The following is a 21,844-nucleotide window of genomic DNA, read 5'->3' on the forward strand; positions in this document are numbered from 1 at the left end:
AACTTGTGTGAAAATTTCATCCACGGATGATCTCATTGAGATTTTTATTTCGACCACCACCACAGAGCACACAGGGGCAGATATCGGGAAAAAATTTCGGCGTTTTGAGTTTTTGGCCAAACCCAACTTCCATGCAAAATTTCAAGCGATTCTGAAAACCCTTGTCAATTTTGATTTCGTATGGAATGGTCGATAATATGAAACAATTATAATTATTGGATTAGTGTAAAATATTAAATTATATTTAGAAAAAAAATTGCCCCCCCCCACGCAAAACAGTGTTGCTACGGCTCTGAAACACGATAGTTTTAGTGTTTTGAATTTTTGTTTCTGTACTTAGGTGTTGTTGCAAAAGTCTTTCTAGATTTTAATAAATGAAACAATTTAAAGTCGTGCGTACGGTCGCTGGCAGAAGAGAAAAACGAAGAAGCGCCAAACATTTGCACGCGCAAAAATGCAAACATGTCTTTTCGTGTGCGCAAACAAGCATAAGCATATAGACAAAAACAATCAATAAAGCATTAGCCATAATTATCGTGGTGGCTGTATTCTGCGTATGTCTATAATTCTTGAGATGCAACTACAAATCTAGACGCAATACACCGTTACCGAAAATAGAAAGACAAACCGAACACATATGTTCCGGCACACAGAGAGAATCAGTTATCACGCAAGAAGTATCCAAGTCGAAATGGTGAAAAAAATAACATGTTCTCTCGCTGGTATAATTTAATTACGAATTAAGTTTTAGCTTTTCCACTCACTCTCTCTCTCTCTCTCTCTTCCTCTCTTTATCTACATCTCACTCACTCTTTCGTACGAAAACTCTTTAATTCGATTTCCACCTTCTTGGTGTTCCACTGCATATTCATCCTAATAGTGAGAATAATATCCAGATAAATATATGAATTTAATCTTAACATAGCAGCTCTCAGTCAATGCTCGATGTGTGCGATATGCACTGAGATCAGATAGAAAACAAATCAGTGGGAAATAATCAATTTTCAACCGATGAGCAATGAAAAGGAGTTTTTCGATGAACATGCAAAACATTAATTGTGCAAGCGCTCGAGCGCGTTTGTCCAAACTCAATATGGTTTCATTCATTCATCACGTTTTATGGTTGTCTTCGAAATAGAGAAGAATTAAATGCTTTGGCTAAACCTGAACCTGCTCAACGTTCTTTCGTTAATTTGCGTTCTGGCTTTCTCGCATCTCACTCTTTTTTTCTCTTTCTCTCTGTATGTCGCATCTCTCTCTCTCTCTCTCTCTCTCTCTCGTCCCATTTCACTTCACATCAGTTCAATGGCTCAGGAAGATGCGTTTATTTCCCATAAATTCCAAATCAAAATATCAAAATGAATCGATTTTCAGATTGTGGTTCGGTTGGTGGTTTTGAAGGTGTTGCCATCCAAAAAAGAGGTAACATTTTTTGCTTCTTTCCGCACAAAAAAAACGCCGAAACCAAATAACCGCACAATTTATTCGGCCGTAATTTTTTCTTCTTTCAAACAAATCGAATCGATTGACTTGCGTCGCCGAATCAATACTTTTCCATTGACTTTTTTCATTCTCGTGCGCGCGCGCTCGAACCAAAATACCACCGAATCAATTTGAAACAAGCCCAAAAGCCAACCGGTCAACCGTATTTCGCCTATAAATGGCCCGAACGAGATATGAATTACGAGTGTACCACGATTAATGTTCATATACGTTCATTTCTCGATACAGCTTACACTCGTGGACTCTCGAGTCTACTGTGTGCTGGGCTGTTTGTATCTTTCTGCTACTCTCTTCTTGTATCTCTCTTTCATTTCGTTTCGTCGTTGCAATCGACAGCGCACAGCGGAATATATTGGCGAATAAAATGTGCGAACACGTAGAAATGAAACAAAAAACCCCGTCATCAAACACACAACAACGTGTGTATAAATGGAAACGGAGAAATTCCATCGGCAAGAGACCGAAAAGTACAACTGCATTAGACATGGTCAAAAGTAATTACTAAATTATAAAAAAATGTGACAATTATTCCATCGTGTGCGCGTTGTTTTTCTACGCGCATTTTCGTCCCGATTCAGACACAGCGACATTGATTATGCGCGTTTTTGTGCCATATCGTATTCACATAATTTTTATTGGATTTAAGCTTCGAAGCATTCTACTTGTTTCAACTGCTCTTTGTCAGTTTAGTCGATTTTTTTTCTTTCTTTCGTCTTCTTGCCATGCTTTGAGTAAGTAAGGAGTTTAGCTCATTGCTTGCGCGTTTTCTCTGGTTTTGGCTAACGAAAAGATCCTTATGTGGCTAATGTGACACCAACTCGATGAAGAGCGTTTTCCATTGAGACACTGAATTCCGTTCTTCTACTCCTCTCTACGGTCGGATTTCGTCGCCGATGCTTTATGTAAGGTTGAAAATGTGATCCAGATACACAATTTTGGAAATGGCATGCAAGTACTGCATTTAATCGCTTTCTCAAAAGAAAATTAAAACGAAGAGAAAACAAAGAAGAAGAAGAACGCAGACTACAGCGAACAGTTTGTCGATTGAGTGTTCGACATCACCTTTTTGCGCGAGATATCAAAAATTGACTGCTCATTTTTGGCTAATTACCACTCGAACTCGCGCTATACACTTTAGACTCTCTTTCTGCATGTGAGAATGCCAATCATTTCCCAAAAGAGAAAAAAGCAGCAGCAGCAGCAGCAGAGCATAGCAACGAACCACTTAATTGACCAAACAATGGAAGTATCATTTTCGGATCACGCAATTCAAGGAGACCAATGGAATTCATCGTTTTCATTTTTTTGTTGTTCACGAATCGAGTTCAGTTTTTGTGTTTTGCCTCTTTGAGAGAGATATATACATTGTAACCAAATTTGGTATGCATTTGGGACCTGAACAAATATTTTGTATATTTCGAGAGTGTTCGAGAGAGAGAGAGAGAGAGAGAGAGAGAGAGAGAGAGAGAGAGAGAGCAGATTGAATTCGAAACAAACGTACGGGCCATAACAAGTGGCCCGACTATAATAGGTCATAAATTAAATGATTGAACACCTCTTACATAATTGAGTCAATTTTACGCGCCTTTTTGCCCAGCAGCAGCAGCAGCATCGATGAGAGAGGGTAAAAAGTGAACCAGTCGACTTAAATGGGCTTAGATGTTATCCACACAAATAGATCAATCCGCAATTAATCGACACAAAAATGTTACACATTTCCATATGCGTTGCGCGTTGTTCAGATTTATACAAATGAAAGCAACAAGTGCACCGGTTTGACGACAAATTGTCGATGTACCAGCAAAGTGCAGCACAAAAAAAAACAGACTGAACTTAAGACGAGACCAAAAAAATAAGATTGAGTCTGAAATGCGGTGATAAATTGGTGGTCTGTAGTCATTTGTCGTGTGCGCCCTGCGGGCGCACGCACACATTAGAATTGGCCCATGACAAGCGTTTAGCCTATTTTATTTATAATTCCGTGTGTAGGTTTTTTTTCCCTCCATCGGATAATTAAGGCTCATTACATGATTGCCAACACGTGCGTTTTGTGTTCAACCAATTTCTTCACATCGTTGAAGATGAGGCGAACGCGCGCGTACACCCATTTATCCGCACCGTGTATCAACAATCTGGAAAACGAGATAATGTCGCTGCCAATCGATCAAATGTCGAAGACACTTATTTATTTTATGAGTCAAGCTGTTGTTGCCGCTGATGTTGGTTTTTATCACCCGATTCTCATTATTACTGGCCATCTCGACGCAAAATACAACAACAATCGCTTACAACAACTTGTGAAAGTAACCATTTATCAAAGTTGCGTGCATCGTGATAAATTTTCATTGTTTCGATTTGATGCTAATCGCTACATTGCAATTACCGATTGATAATGATTATTGTTTGTCATTTAGCTTACATCTTTCATCTTGGCGAATCAGTGATTCTGATCCAGCGGCTATAGTTGCGATAGAGTCTGCTGCTGCTGCGGCTGCTATCGATGCAACTCAATCTTTTTGCTCGGGCTTGTGCACACCGTTCCGCATGTATGTGTGTGTCGCACACGGCTATTTGATTGATTAATGACACTTTAGAAGTAAATGAAGTGATAATACGATAATTTTACGCCATTAAATTTAATGAATGCATCCATTCCAATGCATCTGGCGCACTGCAAACTCAACCGACTCACTAACCACAAGTCATAGCCACACATAGCTAGAGCTATGATAAGATAACGATGATGATTGAACCAACCGCTTTTTCTACCTCAAATCATTATTATTGATACATCATTAAAGGCACATGTCACAAGAAATACCAATCAAATTTGAAATATGCACCATGCGATTTTTTTCCCTATGTGCTACGTTTGAAATGGAATTGAAATTCATTTATTGAAAGAAGTGCTGAGGAGAAAACAAGCAGAAGAAAGAAACACAAAGATTTACACAGTGAAATGTTATCACTTTCGTTGGCGCCAAACTAACAAGAATTTTTTTTCTAAAGACATTTTTTTTTGGTTTTTCCTTGTGAATGAAACCAAAAACTCTTTGACGCATCTCAAAGGGTATGTTTTTTATCGGTGAGATTTTAACGGATTCATCCATCCAAAACTGAAAACACAAACCTATAATGTCTAAAACTGGGGAAAAAGTGAATTTTGTGGAGAAAAAGGGATCACATTTCTCTCCAAATTATGCATTTATGTCTTCTGCCACAAAAACTCGATTTCATTCGAATAAAATTGATTTTAAATCAATAGAATACCAAATTATTTCACAATTTCCAAACGAAGGAAAAAAAAACTCGTTCGCGGCAAAAACCTCTCCGCTAGGATGTTATAGTTATTAATATGCGCTGTGGCGCATTGCATTCGGAATTGTAAATGAGTGTGATAGTGCGCTAAAAGCCACTCATTAATTTATATCACGCATCACTGTCATTCATCGTCGGCGTTGAATAGTTGTTTCTTCTTCTTCTTCCCTCTCTCTCTCTCTATCTCTGTCTTTCTCTCACCACCACTGTCTCGCTCTCACTCATTCGGTCCTTCTCTTTCTCGCCGTGCAATTGTCTGCTGATTTGTCAAGCGACACATATCGGAAGCGTTGGTAAGAAAGTTTCGGGGCGATCAATGGCAATTGGTATCCAAAATAAAAATGCGTTCGCTCGATCGATTGTCGACAAAATGACAGCGGCAAGAAGGTCAACAGAAGCGGCAGCTCGCAACAGTAGCAGTAAAAACGATAATGCAATAAAAATGTTAAACAGGCACCGATCGACAGCCGTGTGCAGAAAAAAAGCGACAGAGAAAAAAGTATGTGAAAAAGACGCGCACATACCATGAAAAAGATTGGAGTAGTGCAACGAAAAAAGGAGCGTCTCGCATCATCAGCCAAAAATTTTAACAAATAAATCATTTCACATGCATTTGTTTGACGCATTTCAAGCGTCAGTTTTGGTGTAGCTAAAAAATCTGTCGTTTTTTTTATCGGTGCAAAATTTGTAATTGACAGGGGGAAAAGACGTTGGCAAGCGATATTCGATTGGTCATTGTCCATACTAAATAGAGTTGTTTGTTGAACGAATTTTATCACATTCAGGAGGGAAAGATACATTCCATGCCGCGCGACACGATGTGCATTGATCAAAAAGTTCATTTGCAATTGTGCGCGCGCCCGCGCTCGCAAAGCGAAACATTTTTTCGGTGCAAAATAATAGTCAATAAATCATTTCAAGCGTCGCCGTCGTTGCAAGCGCATACTGATTTCGGACGTCTGCATCGAAATGGTAATAGCTTCGATGCTATTTGTCAACGTGTACAGAAATTTAAAGAAAAAAAAAAACAAACACTCGGGTGTAGCAAATACATACTCACACAACTCGAACAACGCATTCATAACATGTTGTCGTCGACATGGCCAAGAACTGAATCAATGCATGTCAGTCGGTGAAGAATGTGCGCTTACCGCGCGAGACCAATATATCACATGGTATCGCGTTCAATTGCTCAATTTCCACATTTCCATTCAGCATTATTTGAATTGACAGAGAAAAGAAAACATTACCCAAAATAATTGAAAAAATGTGTGTAAGATTTTTTGTTCGGTTCTGCATCTAAGAAAAGTATTTTATATAAAAAAGAAAGGAAAAAAAACTGTGGCGCACATTTTTGTGTTCGCGGCACACCACAAATTAATTCGTTAAAAACTGATATTTTCGTGTATTGCAATAAAATACTAATTTTTTTCATTCTTTTCCATGCCATGTCTCATTTTTCTCTCTTCTTGTGTCTCTCTTTTTTTGCAGTCATTTTTCGGGCGCACGTACAACAATTTGTCATCAATATCGGAATGTAAAAACAATCGCGATTGCATCATAAATAAAAAAAATCGTACGTCATGTAAGGCATGCCGTTTGCGTAAATGTTTATTGGTTGGTATGTCGAAAAGTGGCTCTCGATTTGGACGTCGATCAAATTGGTTTAAAATCCATTGCTTGCTGCAAGAGCAACAGCAGCAACAACAACAGCAACAGGTATGGCATCGTAACTGCCTCCCGCAGTCTCAATCTCATCTATCTCTCAATTTCAAGAGCTGTCATCGAACTGCTCCGTTTCTTTTTGTTGTTTTTGGTTTAGTTTGTGTTGTGCAGGTTTTTTCTGAAACGATATCAATTTTCTTCTCTTTTCATTTTTCGACTCATAGCAACAGCAAAGTGAACAGCACGAGAGAAAAAACTCAACGACAGACACGAAACTTACCGAACCAACGGAATCGATCGGACACAGTGATACCGGAACACCGTCATCGAATCAACGCATCCATGATTCGGCCGCCAATTTTTTATTCTCCACATCGATGGCACTGGCGCTCAAAGCACAACGAAAACGAAAGAAATCGTCCAGCGATTCGGGCGCATCGTCCACCACCGACGAAAATCGCCCACGATCTCGATGCTACAGGTAAAACACACACACACTCTCTCTCCCCTTCATTAATTTATTGATAAATTTGACCATAATACGAGAAAAGAAGGTCACACTTCGATTCGACGTGATTTATATTTGTTTTTCGATATTTATTATTTTCTTTGACTAATTAAGTGCCATCCATTTCTAGTCCAACAACACAACAACACCTCTTCCTAAACGGTCAGAAGAATTTCCACTTTAGCAACAATCGATTCTTTTCAACCACATCAACAATTACGTCGCAGTTACTGTCATCGTAAGTTCCCACCGTTTTTTTTTTCTCTTTTCATCTTTTTTTTGTAATCATTTGCATTCCAATCGATAAAACAGAGCGCGATGAACATTCCGATTTTATTCGATTTCATTAATTGAGAAACGAAGAAGAACGGGAAAAAATCGTTTCACATTTTTATGTGAAATTGAATTTTAATTCTTTAGCGATTCATAAGTTTGTAATTGATTGGTTAGTAATCATTATTGAAATTCTTTTCACCGTCATTTATTTGAGTATATTTTGGTTTCTTTAAGTCTTCTTACCACATTTAGTTTTACCTTTTCGTAATTTATGTATATTTTTAATTTTTTCAATTTTCGAAGCAGTTTTTTCCACTCCATTTCTGAAGTGTTTCGAATCATAAGTTTAAAGTATTTCGGAATTCGAAGTCAATTTACGAATATAAATTCCGTTTATTTCGTTGCAGGTATGGTGTATGCATGATGATGCCGCCAACCGCCAGTCCTGCCACCGCAACAATGTCACCACCGTCGGCAACGAGCATTAACCTCTACGTGCAAGATAAACCGATTGACCTGTCAATAAAATCCAATCGATAGAACATTTTTACATTCACACACTCACACGCACATATACATTGTCCAGAAATGCATTTCGCAACCAGATTCAAATACATTTCATACGACGAATTTTAACAATATCTTTCCTCTTTCATTTTGAGAAAGCAAGTTACTCACCGCTCGACACTCCATTCCTCTATCTATCTATCTCTTTAAAATCTAATTTATTTATTTGTTTAGGTGCATAAGAACATTCCTTTAATGAAACCCATCATTTGTATGTATGACTCGTTTTGTAAGCAGATTTTGTTTTAAAATGTTACAAAATATTTAATAATTTATTTTCAAGAGACAATTTTCAAGAGCGCCCAGTATAAATGATTAAGATTCAACAAAAGCTGACAATGAAAAACAATGTGTCAACGATGGTTGGGTACGAAGATTACGAGAGAAGATACGGAAGAAACAAAATTATGTCGAATTTATTAATTTTCTTGTGTGTAATCTTCACATCCAGCCAACAGCACACACACAGAGACACACAGCTATCAGCTGCTTCAACTGTACAACTAGTAGTTCGTTAGTGATTAAGTCACACTAAATCTTATTTAAAATTTAGCCACGTATTTTACCGACACAACACACACACACACAAATTAAAGTTTTTTCTCTTCGGTTTCATCTCTTACGCACGACAACGCAACTTTTGATATAGCTTTAAAAAGTCTGAATTTAATTAGTACGAACGCTACTGAACAACACCAGTTCTAGGGAATTTGTTTTTCTCCGAATATTTATGGTAATCAATCTCATTTATTTCACGTTCAGTTTTAATTTTTCTCACGGTTGATATGGACAAAATACGCATGAAGCGATTTCTTTATTATTAAAACAAGATTTTCTGTCAATACTGTACTGTGGCTTGGAGTTTTTACTTGATCTATGCATCGAAAATATTGGAACTTTCAATACACTTTATCCAATTTGGAAAAGACCCATTCAGAAAAGTATTTAATGACAAGTCGGAAGTTTTCTTTCAAAATATCTTATTATTCACTGTAATGCGGACGAATAAAATAAAATGACCATTCCATATATCGTAAAAGAACCCAAGTTGGTCCAACTTCGTAGCAATAAAGAGAAGTATATTTCATTGCAACTAAAAATGGTTAAAAGAATGTATGTTCGTTTTTAGCGGGTCCTCGCGGTTTTTCACGGTTCCGCGGAACTGATAAGAGATAACAACTTGGTGTCTTCGGCAAAGTTGTAGCACTCGAGGTCTTATCTCTTATCTATGGCGAAAAGCGCGAAAAATGATAAGAAAAAAAAGTTCTATATAAAATTTGCTTTTTTATGTGCGCGATTTGCGATGTGCGCGATAGATGTCTTCAGCAATGTAAAAGAAGACCTCGAGTACTACAACTTTGTCGAAGACAACAAGTTGTTATCTCTTATCAGTTCCGCGGAAACCGTGAAAAGACGCGGAAGCTAGACGGGATGCCAACATACATACTTCCTTTTAACGCAGATAGAATCAACAGTAAACATACTTTCCTTTTCAAAAATATAAATCGACAAAAAAACATACATTCTTTTACGTCTCACGAATATACTCATGTGATTAAATCGTTAATTAATCGATATTGATACGACACACCAGGAGATCAATGGGTGTGATTTTTTTCGATTTTTTATATAAAAACAATTATATCGATCGATCAGATTAAATTGAGCTTATTCCATATTGGGTCAAAAATCGTTTGAACTACAGAAGTTATCTTCCTAAAAAAATTGAAATGTGAAATTCGAATAGACAGCAAATTGACAAAAGAAAGTTGAAGAATCAAAATTACCAGTGAAAAACCGAAATCGAATCGAAAGTGTGCACTGCACATTTTGTACATTCTTTGTGTTTTCCCTGGAAATCAATTCAGAATTTTCTTTGAAATTCGACTTGAAAAAAGACATTGACTCTAACATGCGTACAATAGATTCCCTCCTTAATTCTGTATTTGTGTCTGTGTCTGTGGACAGTATATTTTAGAGCAATATTTATAGTAAATGAAGAGAACAATCGGAATAATGAAAGCGGATTAAAGGGCACTTTGATTGTTTAAGTTTTACTTAAGAGATTCAATAAGAAAGAAGTGTAGACTAAGACTTTTTATACGTAGTGAATTCGATAGGCCAGTAGCCGTGCAGCATTGATTTTCGGATTGTATTATGGCCAGAGAAAATCAATTATTAAATTCTAACTATTCCATAAATATTGAATATAAAACGTTTCTTATCAAAACTGGATGGTTTTTTTTCTGTGTTTTATTTTTCCCTTTTTTGTGTTTCAAAGTGGATGTCCACTTAGATTTTTATTTGGATTTCCCTACATTTAAAAGATTCCCATTTTCTTTGAAAGCTAGATTGAAAAGCCTATTTTTCTTTATGATTATTTCTGAAATAGCAAAACAACATTTGTCCTTATTCAAAATCCTTTTATTGAATGAAATTGGTACTAAAATATCGGGTTTATATCATGACTGACTTTCAATCAAACATAGTTTTAATAAGTTTATCACCTCAACCAAAGTCAACGGAAGCTTCAATATTTTCTGTAGATGGCGCTCCTTTCCTAAGACTGCTCGAGTGTGTGAAATAAAACTCTTGGAATACTCGTTTAAAATCGAATTTTATGGAAACGATGAAAAAAATGACAACAACAACCGAATCTAAAAAGAAATTTACTGCAGCAATGTTTTTTCGTAGCTGCGGTAGGTTCTTTCCATGCATCGACGACGATTTTTTTTGTTATGAGCCTTTTGCTCAACTTTACCATCGAAGTAATTGGAATTCGATGAAGGAAAGCCAATTGCTAGCATATCGTTCATTCGAAAATATTTCCTTACATTTGGAGTTATTTACTTCAGTTGAAGTCATGAAAATTCCCCAAAATCAAGTCAAATAATTCGCTAGTAATTGTTTATTCACAGGATTTCTTTGAATATGCTGTAATTGACTTATTTACTTTTCATTCTATTGATATACGCTTTCAATGCAGTACGCTGTTATCAATTTCTGTTTCCCATTCTTGTTAAATGCCATAATGTGTATTTTTATCGAGCTCGAAAATGTTTGTTGGCCAAATGACGTTAAAAATAATTTGTGTAGTGTACAAAATGGTTAGTTGAAAAGTTTAGACATTGATTCGAAAACAAACCAGACTTACGGTGTGTCAACAATTTGATTGTTGATATTGTAATGCATAATGCACTATTCGGTTGTGACTTGATTAGCAATCTAAATGTCCAGAAATGTTATGTTCACTTTAGTGTCTGCCAATTTTTTTGGAAGTGTGTTAGTTTTTATTCATCAAAATCATGAAGAAACTCGGCATATTTCGAGGGAACGCATGCGAAATGTTCAATTTTGATCAACAGTTCATTTCATAGGAGTAAGTATTGAGATTATAAAGTGAGCATAAGCTTTGATTGATAGCGTCATAACAATATATGTATAGCCTTAAAAATAGTTTATCATGGATTCGAACGTATAATGTATATCAAATTACACAAACAAATTAAGAGCTTGATTAAATTTTCTGTATAAATATGGGTCCAGTTGGTCGTATTGAATCAGTCAGAGAAAACAATCGAAGAGATGAGGTTCAATTTAGTAGCCGTCTTGTCTTCGTTATTTGCGCTCGGCGTTTCTTATCACGAGACAAGTGAAGATGACAAACCACATAGTATTCAGCTCGTCACCCCAAAGGATAGGACATTCGACCTGAATGAAGTCGAATTAGGTTCCATGCTAAACAATGATGACTTCAAAGATCGCCACCTTGTTGTCATTTCAATTGCTGGTCCGTATCGACAGGGCAAGAGTTTCTTACTTAATTTCTTCATAAGATATTTGAACGCACAGGTAACCTAGACCGAAAGCCAGCCATATCTTCGTGTCCTTGAAGCTCATTCCATTTTGATCGATTCCATTAATATATTGACATTTATTTTATCATTTCATTAAACAGTACAAAAAACACGATGCATCGAATTGGCTCGAGAGCGGTGGCCCACTGGAGGGATTCAAGTGGCGAAGTGGCCAGAAACGTGAGACAACGGGTATTTGGGTTTGGTCAGACATTTTCACTCACGACTACGAAGACGGGAGGAAAGTAGCAATCATCCTAATGGATACGCAAGGTGTATTTGATCATCAAACGTCTACCCAAAATAACATTTTGATCTTTGCCTTGAGCATCATGAGCTCTTCGGTTCAGTGCTACAATTTGATGCAGAACATCAAGGAGGACGATTTACAACATTTGCGATTGTTCAGTGAATATGGTCGCTTATCTCTGAACAGAACATCCGAAAAGTCATTTCAAAAACTGTTGTTCATCGTACGAGACTGGCCATATGCAGATGATACCGGCTATGGTTGGAATGGAACGAAGACTGTTGAAAACATTCTAAAAATTACCGAAGAACAGACAGATGAAAATACCGCGTTGAGAAAACAGCTTCGACAGAGTTTCAACAGAATCGATGGCTTTTTGATGCCCTCGCCGGGTGAAATCGTGGCCGAAAGTGGCAATTTCACGGGTAATTTGAATGAAATCGATCCCGATTTTAAGACATATGTGAAAATTTTAGTGGAAGAACTTCTTTCGCCCGATAAACTTATCGTGAAAAAAATCGGTGGCCAAGAATTGACAATCAAAGATTGGGTGCGGTATTTGCAGTCATATTTAAAGATATTCAAGGGAGGCGTAATACCGGAAGCAAAGGATATTTACCAGGTATTTTCCGACTTTGCTTTTGATATTTGTTGCTTTGTATTAAGAGATTTCGTTTCTCAAAATTAGATGACCTTGGAAGCGAGCCAAAGAAAACTGTTTGATGATTCCTTGGTGAAATATGCGAAAAAAATGACGGAGGCTCTTAGCAAATCGGGAGAATCCCTCAACGACAATGCTTTCATGGTTTGTCACCATACAGCAAAAGATGAAATATTCAAAGAGGTAAAGCCAATCGGCTCATTTTAATGATTTCTTCTGAATTTTTTGTTTTGTTTTTAATTTCAATAGTTCGAGAAAATTCCTAAGCTTGGTGACGATGCATCTGTATCATATCTTCGAGAGGAAATTAACAAAGCCGTTGAAAAGAAGTTCTTCTATTTCAAGGACGAAAATGACATGAAACATGCTGCTAACATTGTATGTTTAATAAATATAATTTTTGGTTATATTAGAAATATTGCAAGTTGCTCAGTTGGGTTTTGGAAAAAAAATGAATGTTCCATATGTCTTTTTCATTGTTTTAGAAAAATACTACAGAACACAACCGGCTGCTAGTCAAACAAATCGAATATCGGATCAGGGAAAAGCATTTGAAAAAGTTGACCGAAAATCCAGATACGTCTACATTGCTTGTCAGTTACAATTCAGCCAAAGTGGACGCTGTAGCTGAAGTGAGTGATTTATTATATCCTATGTATCATATAACAAATATTTAGAGCACTAAAATGATTGTTATTCCTTTGATAGTTTGACGATAAGGTGATGGGTGATGCTCAAACAGCAGATGTCTTCCGTGATAGGCTCGAGAGGCAACTATCAGCATTTGAGGCTGTCCTTACTCAAGCCATAACCGAAATAACTGAGAACAAGAAAAATGATGAAATGATGAAACGTATGGAACAAATGGAAGCTAAATTAGCACAAGCTAATAAACTATCCTTCTGGAAATCTTTGGGCTGCACCCTTTCTTTCGGTCTTGCTTGTTGAGCCCCTATTAAATTCATATCATTGATGCTGACACCAACACACAAAAATCAATGATGTCATTGTGTTTTAACTTTTTTCTCATTCCCCGAAAGGATTCACTAATGATAAACAATTGAATTACAATAAAAAAAACTTGATGTTTTATTTGTTTTGTTTTTTTTATGACTTTTTGATTGCATTTCATGTTTTAATCACAGCCAGCGACAGTAGACGCGACTGACGAGTGCACATTAGTTGAACTCGCTTCTATGTAGAAATTTTCCAAAAGAATTCAAAAAGTAAATCCGAATCATTCCAAAATTACGTCGTAAGATGCATATCACTGGTTTTGTGTTCGCTTTCGCAACAAGAATTGACTCTGGAAAATGACATCCAGTTATTTTGATAACATTTCCGTCTTGAAATTAAATACAATGTTTAATTACCACATGTTGAATTCAAGTGCAATACGAAATGTAATCTTAATGCGTATGCGAGATCAATGCACTACAGTTTATTGGCACATCAATAAATGTCGCTTCCTGATATTTATAAGTGCAATCTTTGTTAATTAACCATTACTTTATTTACAATTTGACTTCGATGATAAGCAATTTCTTCTGAACTTTACTCTCTGAACATGTATTCATCCTAAGATAATTCTACATTCGTCTTTGCATTTCACTATCATTTTTTTCTTTATACGAAATCTATTCATGTCCTAATACTACCTTTTTTATTTTAATTTAATTTAATTTTTTTATTGCATTCAGAACGTCTTTTGAACTGATATCAGCAGCATCAACGGGTGTTAGCTACTGCGACGATAACAGCGACAGCATTCAACACAGATTATGATGAAATATTATTCGTGTCTGTGTGCGTGTATTTTGTTGTTTCGGTATTGGTGTGCTACATTGTTTATTGTCGGTTTTCGCGCGAGTTACTGAAGGCGGCAATACTTGACAATTCAATCTGCCAGTTCAACAAAAAACACCTCGTATTAGGTCTTATTGGTATGGACACTACTGTATTCTCTTTCTGTCACATTCATAACTCATGCGATGATTCTCGATCTCTTACTCTCTTCTCAATACGATGTGCATGCAGTGAAGTCCAATAGCTAACGTCAGTTAGTGCAGCTGATATCAATTTATAACACGCTCTGGTTGCATTTCCCAACATATGTATAAAAAATGACTTTAAAGCACATAGATTTGGTTACGAAATTCTTATTCGGAACTTATTTATCAGCATATTGCGTGTTATACAATTTAATTATTCCAATATTTCACTGGATGCATGAGTAACGATTATAACGACATATGTAGCCCCAATAATAGTTTAAGTGGGATGTTTTAAACTTCTCGAGAAATTGGTCAGATTCACATAAACAAATTTAGAGCTTGATTAAATTTTCTCTATAAATATGGAACCATGAGCATAAATCAACGATGACAACGACATCATCATACAGTCAACAAAATTATTTCCATGAAATGAGTTGCTTTTCATGAAATAATAAACATTTTGATTGAATTATTGGTTTAACAATTTATAAGTACAAAGTTTATATATACATAAACGAATAATACATATAAAAGATTACATGCCATCTTTGCTCAGAGCTCAGTTATCAGTACTCATTTACGCAGAAAAATTTGTTTATTCTTATACACCGACGACTGTGCAATGTGCATAAGCTATGATTGATAGCGTCATAACCATATACAGTCTTAAAAATAGTTTATCATGGATTCAAACGTATAACGTATGTCAAATTCGCACAAATAAATTGGGAGCTTCATCCAATTTTTGGTATAAGTATGGATCCAGTTGATCGTATTGGAATTAGTCAGAGAACACTATCGAAGAGATGAAGTTCAATTTAGTAGCTGTCTTGCTTTCATTATTCGCGCTCGGCCTATCTCATCAGGACACTAGTGTAGATGACAAATCACATGGTATTCAGCTCGTCTCTCCGAAGGATAAGACATTTGACTTGAATGAAGCCGGATTAAATTTCATCCTGAACAATAACGACTTGAAAGATCGCCACCTCGTTGTCATTTCAATCGCTGGTCCGTATCGACAGGGTAAGAGTTTCTTACTCAATTTCTTCATAAGATATTTGAACGCACAGGTGATGTAGACCGAAAACCAAGTTTATCCTTGTGCCCTTGAAGCTAATTCCATTAATTTATTGGCATTATCATATCATTTCATTAAACAGTACAAGAAACATGATGCATCGAATTGGCTTGAGGGCGCTGGGCCTCTAGAGGGATTCAAGTGGCGAAATGGCCAGAAACGTGAAACAATGGGCATCTGGATTTGGTCAGACATTTTCACTCACGACTACGAAGACGGGCGGAAAGTAGCGATCATCCTAATGGATACGCAAGGTGTATTTGATCATCAAACGTCTACAATAACAAACACTTTTATTTTTGGCTTGAGCCTAATGATGTCCTCAGTTCAATGCTACAATTTGATGCACAACATCAAAGAGGATAATTTACAAAGTCTACGATTGTTTAGTAATTATGGCCAATTATCTCTCGACAAAACATCCGAAAAGTCATTTCAAAAACTGTTGTTCATCGTACGAGACTGGCCATTTGCATTTGAATCTGGCTATGGTTGGAATGGAACGAAAACTGTTGAAGAAATTCTTGATTATTCAGAAGATCAGGCAGCTGAAAATATCGAATTGAGAAAACAGATAAAAGAGAGTTTTATGAAAATCGAAGGATTTTTGATGCCGTCACCAGGAAACGTTGTGGCCTTAGGGCGTGATTTCAGAGGAGATTTAAATCAAATCAACCCCAATTTTAAAACATATGTGAAGATTTTGGCAGAAGAACTTCTTTCGCCCGATAAACTTATCGTGAAAAAAATCGGCGGCCAAGAATTGACAACTAAGGATTGGGTGCGATATTTGCAGTCATATGTGCAGATGTTTGAAAGGGGCGAAATACCAGAGCCGAAAGACGTTTTCCAGGTATATTTTCCGCATTTCTCTTTTTATGTATGATAAGCAATGCATTAAGGATATTCCATTCTCAAAATTAGATGATCTTAGAAGCGAGCCATAGAAAACTATTCGACGATTCCTTGGCGAAATATGATAAAAAAATGTTCGATGCTCTTAGTCATTCAAATGGAAACCGTTTCAGCAAAAATGAATTCAGGCAATTTCATGAAAATACAAAAAATGAAATATTCAACGATGTGAGTATTAATTATTATCATCGAAGTAAAATCGGGTCATCATTGAAGGAGTCTGATTTTTGTCTAATATTCTAATAGTTTGAAAGTGTTCCCAAGTTTGGTGACGATGTATCCACGTCATCTCTTCGAGAAAAAATTGACAGAGCCATTGAAGGGAAATTCTGGTATTTCAAAAACCAAAATGATAAAATTCTCACTGTATGTATACCTTTGCAATTTGGTCCACTAAAGAGAGTCAAAGAGATTGTCGTAATTTTAGCAATATTACTAAAATAGTTTTTGTTTGATTTCAGGAATATTTTGCTGGACAAAATCGTAATTCAAAAGAAAAAATCGCAGGCGAAATGCAAGATTTTACTTGGGAACTTACAAGAAATTTGCATTATACCAGAGAACCGGCGAAAATCCTTGAACGATTTTATATAGCAAAGACAAACGCATTGAACCGGGTGAGTGATGAATCAAATATAATTTAGAACACCAGAATGATTGTTTTTTTTTTTAGTTTGATGATAGTGTGATAGGCGAACATGGGGATGCTTCTAACATTCGCGATAGCCTTGAGGAAGGGTTGAATTCTTTGGAGAACCAACTGAGACAAAAAGTCGATGAAAAACAAAGAGACTTGTCGGAACAAAATAGATTGCGACATGAAATGTATAGAGAAAGAATGAGGACAGAATATGAAAGACAACAGTCTCCAAGCTTTGGTAAAATTCTTAGATGCGTGTTTACCTTTGGTTATCATTGTTGAGTTCCTGTTATGCCATAAACTATTGATGCTTTGCGGATCCAAAATAACAAAAACAACAAGATCATACTGAAAGAAACTAGTGCCAATATTTTGGACCAATTCTAATAGCAATTTAGTTCGTGGTTTCATAACAGAATTAGTCAGTTTTTCTGTCTTCTATATTCGAGAGAATACAATGTATCGACTATACAATGCCGTCAAAACGTTTGGACCTTCCTGCATATTCATTTTTTTTCCATTGTTTCTATCTAAATAATTTTTAAATGTATCCAGAACCTACTATGTATAAATAACATACATGTAGCTCTTGTGTGAGCTTATATTTTGCTTCAAATGATAGTCAATTGATTCATCTTAACAAGTATGCAATCAAGAAAAACAACGAAAACCATATTGGGATTCAATTTGTCTCTATTTGTTAAATTTTCCACTGTAGAACCAGACACATGATTGGTTGGTTGTCAGGTTAAAGTATTCAGTGGTGTCCATCACAATGATAACTAACAAACAATGCTCGTGATAAATAAGCAACCAAGCTTTAGCAAAATAGTTAGTAAGGCTACTGGGTTTGGATGTTCACCTGTTGCATTTGATTCAATCTGTGCATTTATTGCGTTCTGCTGTGCATCTTGTGCATCCTTAGCGTCTTTTGCCACTTTTGCAAGTTTGTGAATAATAGCCTCACTTAGAGCATGCTCCAATTCAGACAAGTGTCTTTCAAGTCTATTACGTAAGCCTTGTGCATTTTCGGATGCACCCATCATCTTATGATCAAACTATTAAAAGAATGACAATCAGTTTGCATCTTTTAGTGCATCAAATATTATTAAATCGTTCACTCACTTCTTGCAATGCCCCGAATTTAGCTAAATGGAACCTAGCAACAAATGTGGTAAGTTCTGGCTTAAGCTCAAATTCTTTCAAGAATTTATCTCTGACTCTATATTCAATTTGATTGGCTAACAGTCGGTTGTATTCGGTTATATTTTTCTGAAATGAAAAAATTGCGAAGAGATTGATATGAAAAAATTGAAATTAGCAACGCTATACAAGAACATCCAATAAAACCATTAGCTTAAGAAATCACAATTACATTATGAGCAGCGTGCTTCATATCATTCTCTTTCACAAAATGGTTGGATTTTTTTTCAATTGCTTTTTCGATTTCTCCATGAAGAACAGATATGGATGTTTCGTCGCCAAACTTGGGAACTTTATCAAACTATAAAAAATCGAAATCATATGAATCATTTATGTAACAATACTTCTTTCTGTTCACTTGTAATTACTTCTTCAAATGTTTCATCTTTTGCCATTTGATGGGTAGCTATGAAATCACCATCACTCTGAGGTTGTTCTGATCTATTAAGAGCTTTCGTCATTTTTTTCACATAATTCGCTAAGGAATCACTGAATAATTTCTTTTGACTCGCTTCCAAGGTCATCTATTTTTGAGAAATGAATACACGATAAATATTAAAAAAATAAACATCAAAAGCGAAATCGGAGAAACCTGGAACATGTCTTTCGGTTTTGGTAGTTGGTCCCCTTTAAACATTTCCATAGATGACTGCAAATACCGCACCCAATCTTGAATTGTCAATTCTTGGCCACCGATTTTTTTCACGATAAGTTTCTCAGGCGAAAGAAGTTCTTCCACTAAGATCTTAACGTATGTCTTGAAATTGGGATCGATTTCATTCAAATCACCCGTGAAACTACCACTTTTGGTCGCGATTTCACCCGGTGAGGGCATTAAAAAGCCATCGATTTCGTTGAAACTCTGTCGGAGCTGTTTCCTCAACGCGGTATTTTCATCCGACTGATCTTCGGTGATTTTCATAATGTTTTCAACAGTTTTCGTTCCATTCCAACCATAGCCAGTTTCATGTGCAAAGGGCCAGTCTCGCACGATAAACAACAGTTTTTGAAATGACTTTTCAGATGTATGGTTCAGAGATATGCGACCATATTCACTAAACAATCGCAAATGTTGTAAATTATCCTCTTTGATGTTTTGCATCAAATTGTAGCACTGAACCGAAGAGCTCATGATGCTCAAGGCAAAGATCAAAATGTTATCTTGGGTAGACGTTTGATGATCAAATACACCTTGCGTATCCATTAGGATGATCGCTACTTTCCGCCCGTCTTCGTAGTCGTGAGTGAAAAAATCTGACCAAACCCAAATACCCGTTGTCTCACGTTTCTGGCCACTTCGCCACTTGAATCCCTCCAGTGGGCCATCGCCCCCGAGCCAATTCGATGCATCGTGTTTTTTGTACTGTTCAATAAAATGATAAAATAAATGTCAATAAATTGATGGAATCGATCAAAATGGAATGAGCTTCAAGGACACGAAGATATGGTTGGTTTACGGTCTACGTTACTTGTGCGTTCAAATATCTTATGAAGAAATTAAGTAAGAAACTCTTGCCCTGTCGAAACGGACCAGCAATTGAAATGATAACGAGGTGACGATCTTCCAAGTCGTCATTGTTTAGGATGGAACTTAATGCGGCTCCATTTAAGACAAATGTCTTATCCTTCGGAGAGACGAGCTGAATACCATGTGATTTGTCATCTGCACTAGTGTCCTGATGAGATAGGCCGAGCGCGAATAATGAAAGCAAGACAGCTACTAAATTGAACTTCATCTCTTCAATAGTGTTCTCTGACTAATTCCAATAAGACCAACTGGATCCATACTTATACCAAAAAATGGATCAAGCTCCCAATTTATTTGTGCGAATTTGACATACGTTATACGTTTGAATCCATTATAAACTATTTTTAAGACTGTATATGGTTATGACGCTTTCAATCATAGCTTATGCACATTGCACAGTCTTCGGTGTATAAGAATAAACAAATTTTTCTGCGTAAATGAGTACTGATAACTGAGCTCTGAGCAAAGATGTCATGTAATCTTTTATATGTATTATTCGTTTATGTATATATAAACTTTGTACTTATAAATTGTTAAACCAATAATTCAATCAAAATGTTTATTATTTCATGAAAAGCAACTCATTTCATGGAAATATTTTGTTGACTGTATGATGATGTCGTTGTCATCGTTGATTTATGCTCATGCGTCCATTGAAATACCGAAATAATTAAACCGTTTGACATACTATGTTAGTGCTGATAAATATATTTAAAATAATGCATGTCGTAACAGCATTAATACAATTACATGAAAATCAATGACTTTTAAGTCTGTTATTATTCTACTGAAAAAAAAAACTATTATCATTGCAACGTGTTGTGTGCATAGCGGGCGACGCTTGGCTAGAGTAAACCAATATTATATTCGATTATTTTCATTTGTTTCGTACATATGTATGATAATGTTGAAGATTTTGCTTGGTTTTGACCTCAAATTTGCTTGGTTTTGACAGCTGTATATTGTACATTGGTACGATGAGTGCGTTCAATACAGCTGTCAAAACCAAGCAAATTTGAGGCTCGGACCAGCTAAACAGAATGGCTCAAATTCACATGTATAGACAAAAAATTAAATGCGGATATTTTGAATTTGTGCTCTTTTTACCTCAATAAACTTGTTGTAAAAATATCATATGGGAATTTTAATTTTTTATTGTAGAAAAGTATAGCGATCGACGTGATAAAAAGTGTGCTAATTTTTGTTGTGTCCACGATAACTTTCGAACCGCTCAAGCGATTTCGCTTAAATTTGGCCAGGAGTCACAATTAGTAAATATCTTGGATGTATCAAAAGTTGAGCCAAATTGGACCAGTTCATCTGGTACTTTTGGGACATCATAGAAAATCACACAAGGGCCCCCCCTTGGATTATGTCGAGAAAAAATGTCTTTTTTCATCAACCTAGAGTGGATTGTTGTATCGTTCTCACATAGTTTTATAATATTAGGCAGTGTTAAATGGTTTATAACACGATGGCCGACCATGATGGCCCAAAAACTACGATTTTTGGTTGTGTCCACGATAACTTTCGTACCGCTTGAACGATTTCGCTCAAATTTGGCCAGGAGTCACTATTAGTAAAAACCTTGGATGTATCAAAAGTTGGGCCAAATTGGACTAGTTCATCTGGTAATTTTCGGATGTTATAGAATTTCACCCAAGGACCCTTGGATTTTTTTGAATTTTTTTTTTTCTTGTTATCATAGAACGGACTTTTGATTTGTTTTAACACGATTTTATCATGTTAATCCGTGTTAAATGATTTATAACACGATGGCCGACCATGATTGACTTTTTTTCTATTTTTCTTGAATTTTTCTTTCAACTTTTTTCATTTCAAAATGCATTTTCTGGTTTTTTATATCATTTTCTT

General features: G+C 36.1%; 3 protein-coding genes across 6 annotated transcripts in view; 2 read left to right on the top strand and 1 right to left on the bottom strand.

Annotated features, from left to right (window-relative positions):
- LOC129575288 (protein embryonic gonad-like) overlaps positions 1 to 10,067 on the top strand; it is a 53,330-nt gene extending 43,263 nt beyond the window's left edge. For both annotated transcript variants that reach the window (XM_055458570.1, XM_055458569.1), the window contains exons 4-7: positions 6,313 to 6,540; positions 6,711 to 6,967; positions 7,125 to 7,232; positions 7,678 to 10,067. In XM_055458570.1, coding sequence (XP_055314545.1) covers positions 6,313 to 6,540; positions 6,711 to 6,967; positions 7,125 to 7,232; positions 7,678 to 7,810 — 726 coding nt within the window. In that variant the 3' untranslated portion in view covers positions 7,811 to 10,067. The remainder of the gene's footprint in view (positions 1 to 6,312; positions 6,541 to 6,710; positions 6,968 to 7,124; positions 7,233 to 7,677) is intronic.
- A 1,338-nt stretch (positions 10,068 to 11,405) lies between these two features.
- Positions 11,406 to 17,908, top strand: LOC129575085 (atlastin-like). Of its 3 annotated transcripts, none has more exons than XM_055457959.1 (6): positions 11,406 to 11,689; positions 11,796 to 12,566; positions 12,633 to 12,788; positions 12,855 to 12,983; positions 13,091 to 13,237; positions 13,314 to 13,685. In XM_055457959.1, the coding sequence occupies exons 1-6, from the start codon at positions 11,423 to 11,425 to the stop codon at positions 13,551 to 13,553; spliced, it is 1,710 nt and encodes a 569-aa protein (XP_055313934.1). In that variant the 5' UTR covers positions 11,406 to 11,422; the 3' UTR covers positions 13,554 to 13,685. The 3 variants fall into 3 exon arrangements, with proteins under 3 accessions (XP_055313934.1, XP_055313933.1, XP_055313932.1); XM_055457958.1 differs by lacking the exons at positions 11,796 to 12,566; positions 12,633 to 12,788; positions 12,855 to 12,983; positions 13,091 to 13,237; positions 13,314 to 13,685 and adding exons at positions 15,766 to 16,536; positions 16,608 to 16,766; positions 16,845 to 16,964; positions 17,060 to 17,215; positions 17,272 to 17,908 and having other exon boundaries at positions 11,415 to 11,689; XM_055457957.1 differs by lacking the exons at positions 11,406 to 11,689; positions 11,796 to 12,566; positions 12,633 to 12,788; ... (1 more) ...; positions 13,091 to 13,237; positions 13,314 to 13,685 and adding exons at positions 15,197 to 15,675; positions 15,766 to 16,536; positions 16,608 to 16,766; ... (1 more) ...; positions 17,060 to 17,215; positions 17,272 to 17,908.
- Positions 17,909 to 17,913: 5 nt separating this feature from the next.
- Positions 17,914 to 20,206, bottom strand: LOC129575084 (atlastin-like). The gene is made up of 6 exons (XM_055457956.1): positions 19,911 to 20,206; positions 19,034 to 19,804; positions 18,810 to 18,965; positions 18,614 to 18,742; positions 18,364 to 18,510; positions 17,914 to 18,296 (listed from the first exon to the last, which is right to left on the bottom strand). The coding sequence occupies exons 1-6, from the start codon at positions 20,175 to 20,177 to the stop codon at positions 18,021 to 18,023; spliced, it is 1,746 nt and encodes a 581-aa protein (XP_055313931.1). The 5' UTR covers positions 20,178 to 20,206; the 3' UTR covers positions 17,914 to 18,020.
- Positions 20,207 to 21,844: the final 1,638 nt, after the last annotated feature.

Source organism: Sitodiplosis mosellana, unplaced genomic scaffold, assembly GCF_009176505.1.
Source record: "Sitodiplosis mosellana isolate CC-2019 unplaced genomic scaffold, AAFC_SMos_1.0 Smas_scaffold_6166, whole genome shotgun sequence".
Lineage (NCBI taxonomy): Eukaryota > Metazoa > Arthropoda > Insecta > Diptera > Cecidomyiidae > Sitodiplosis > Sitodiplosis mosellana.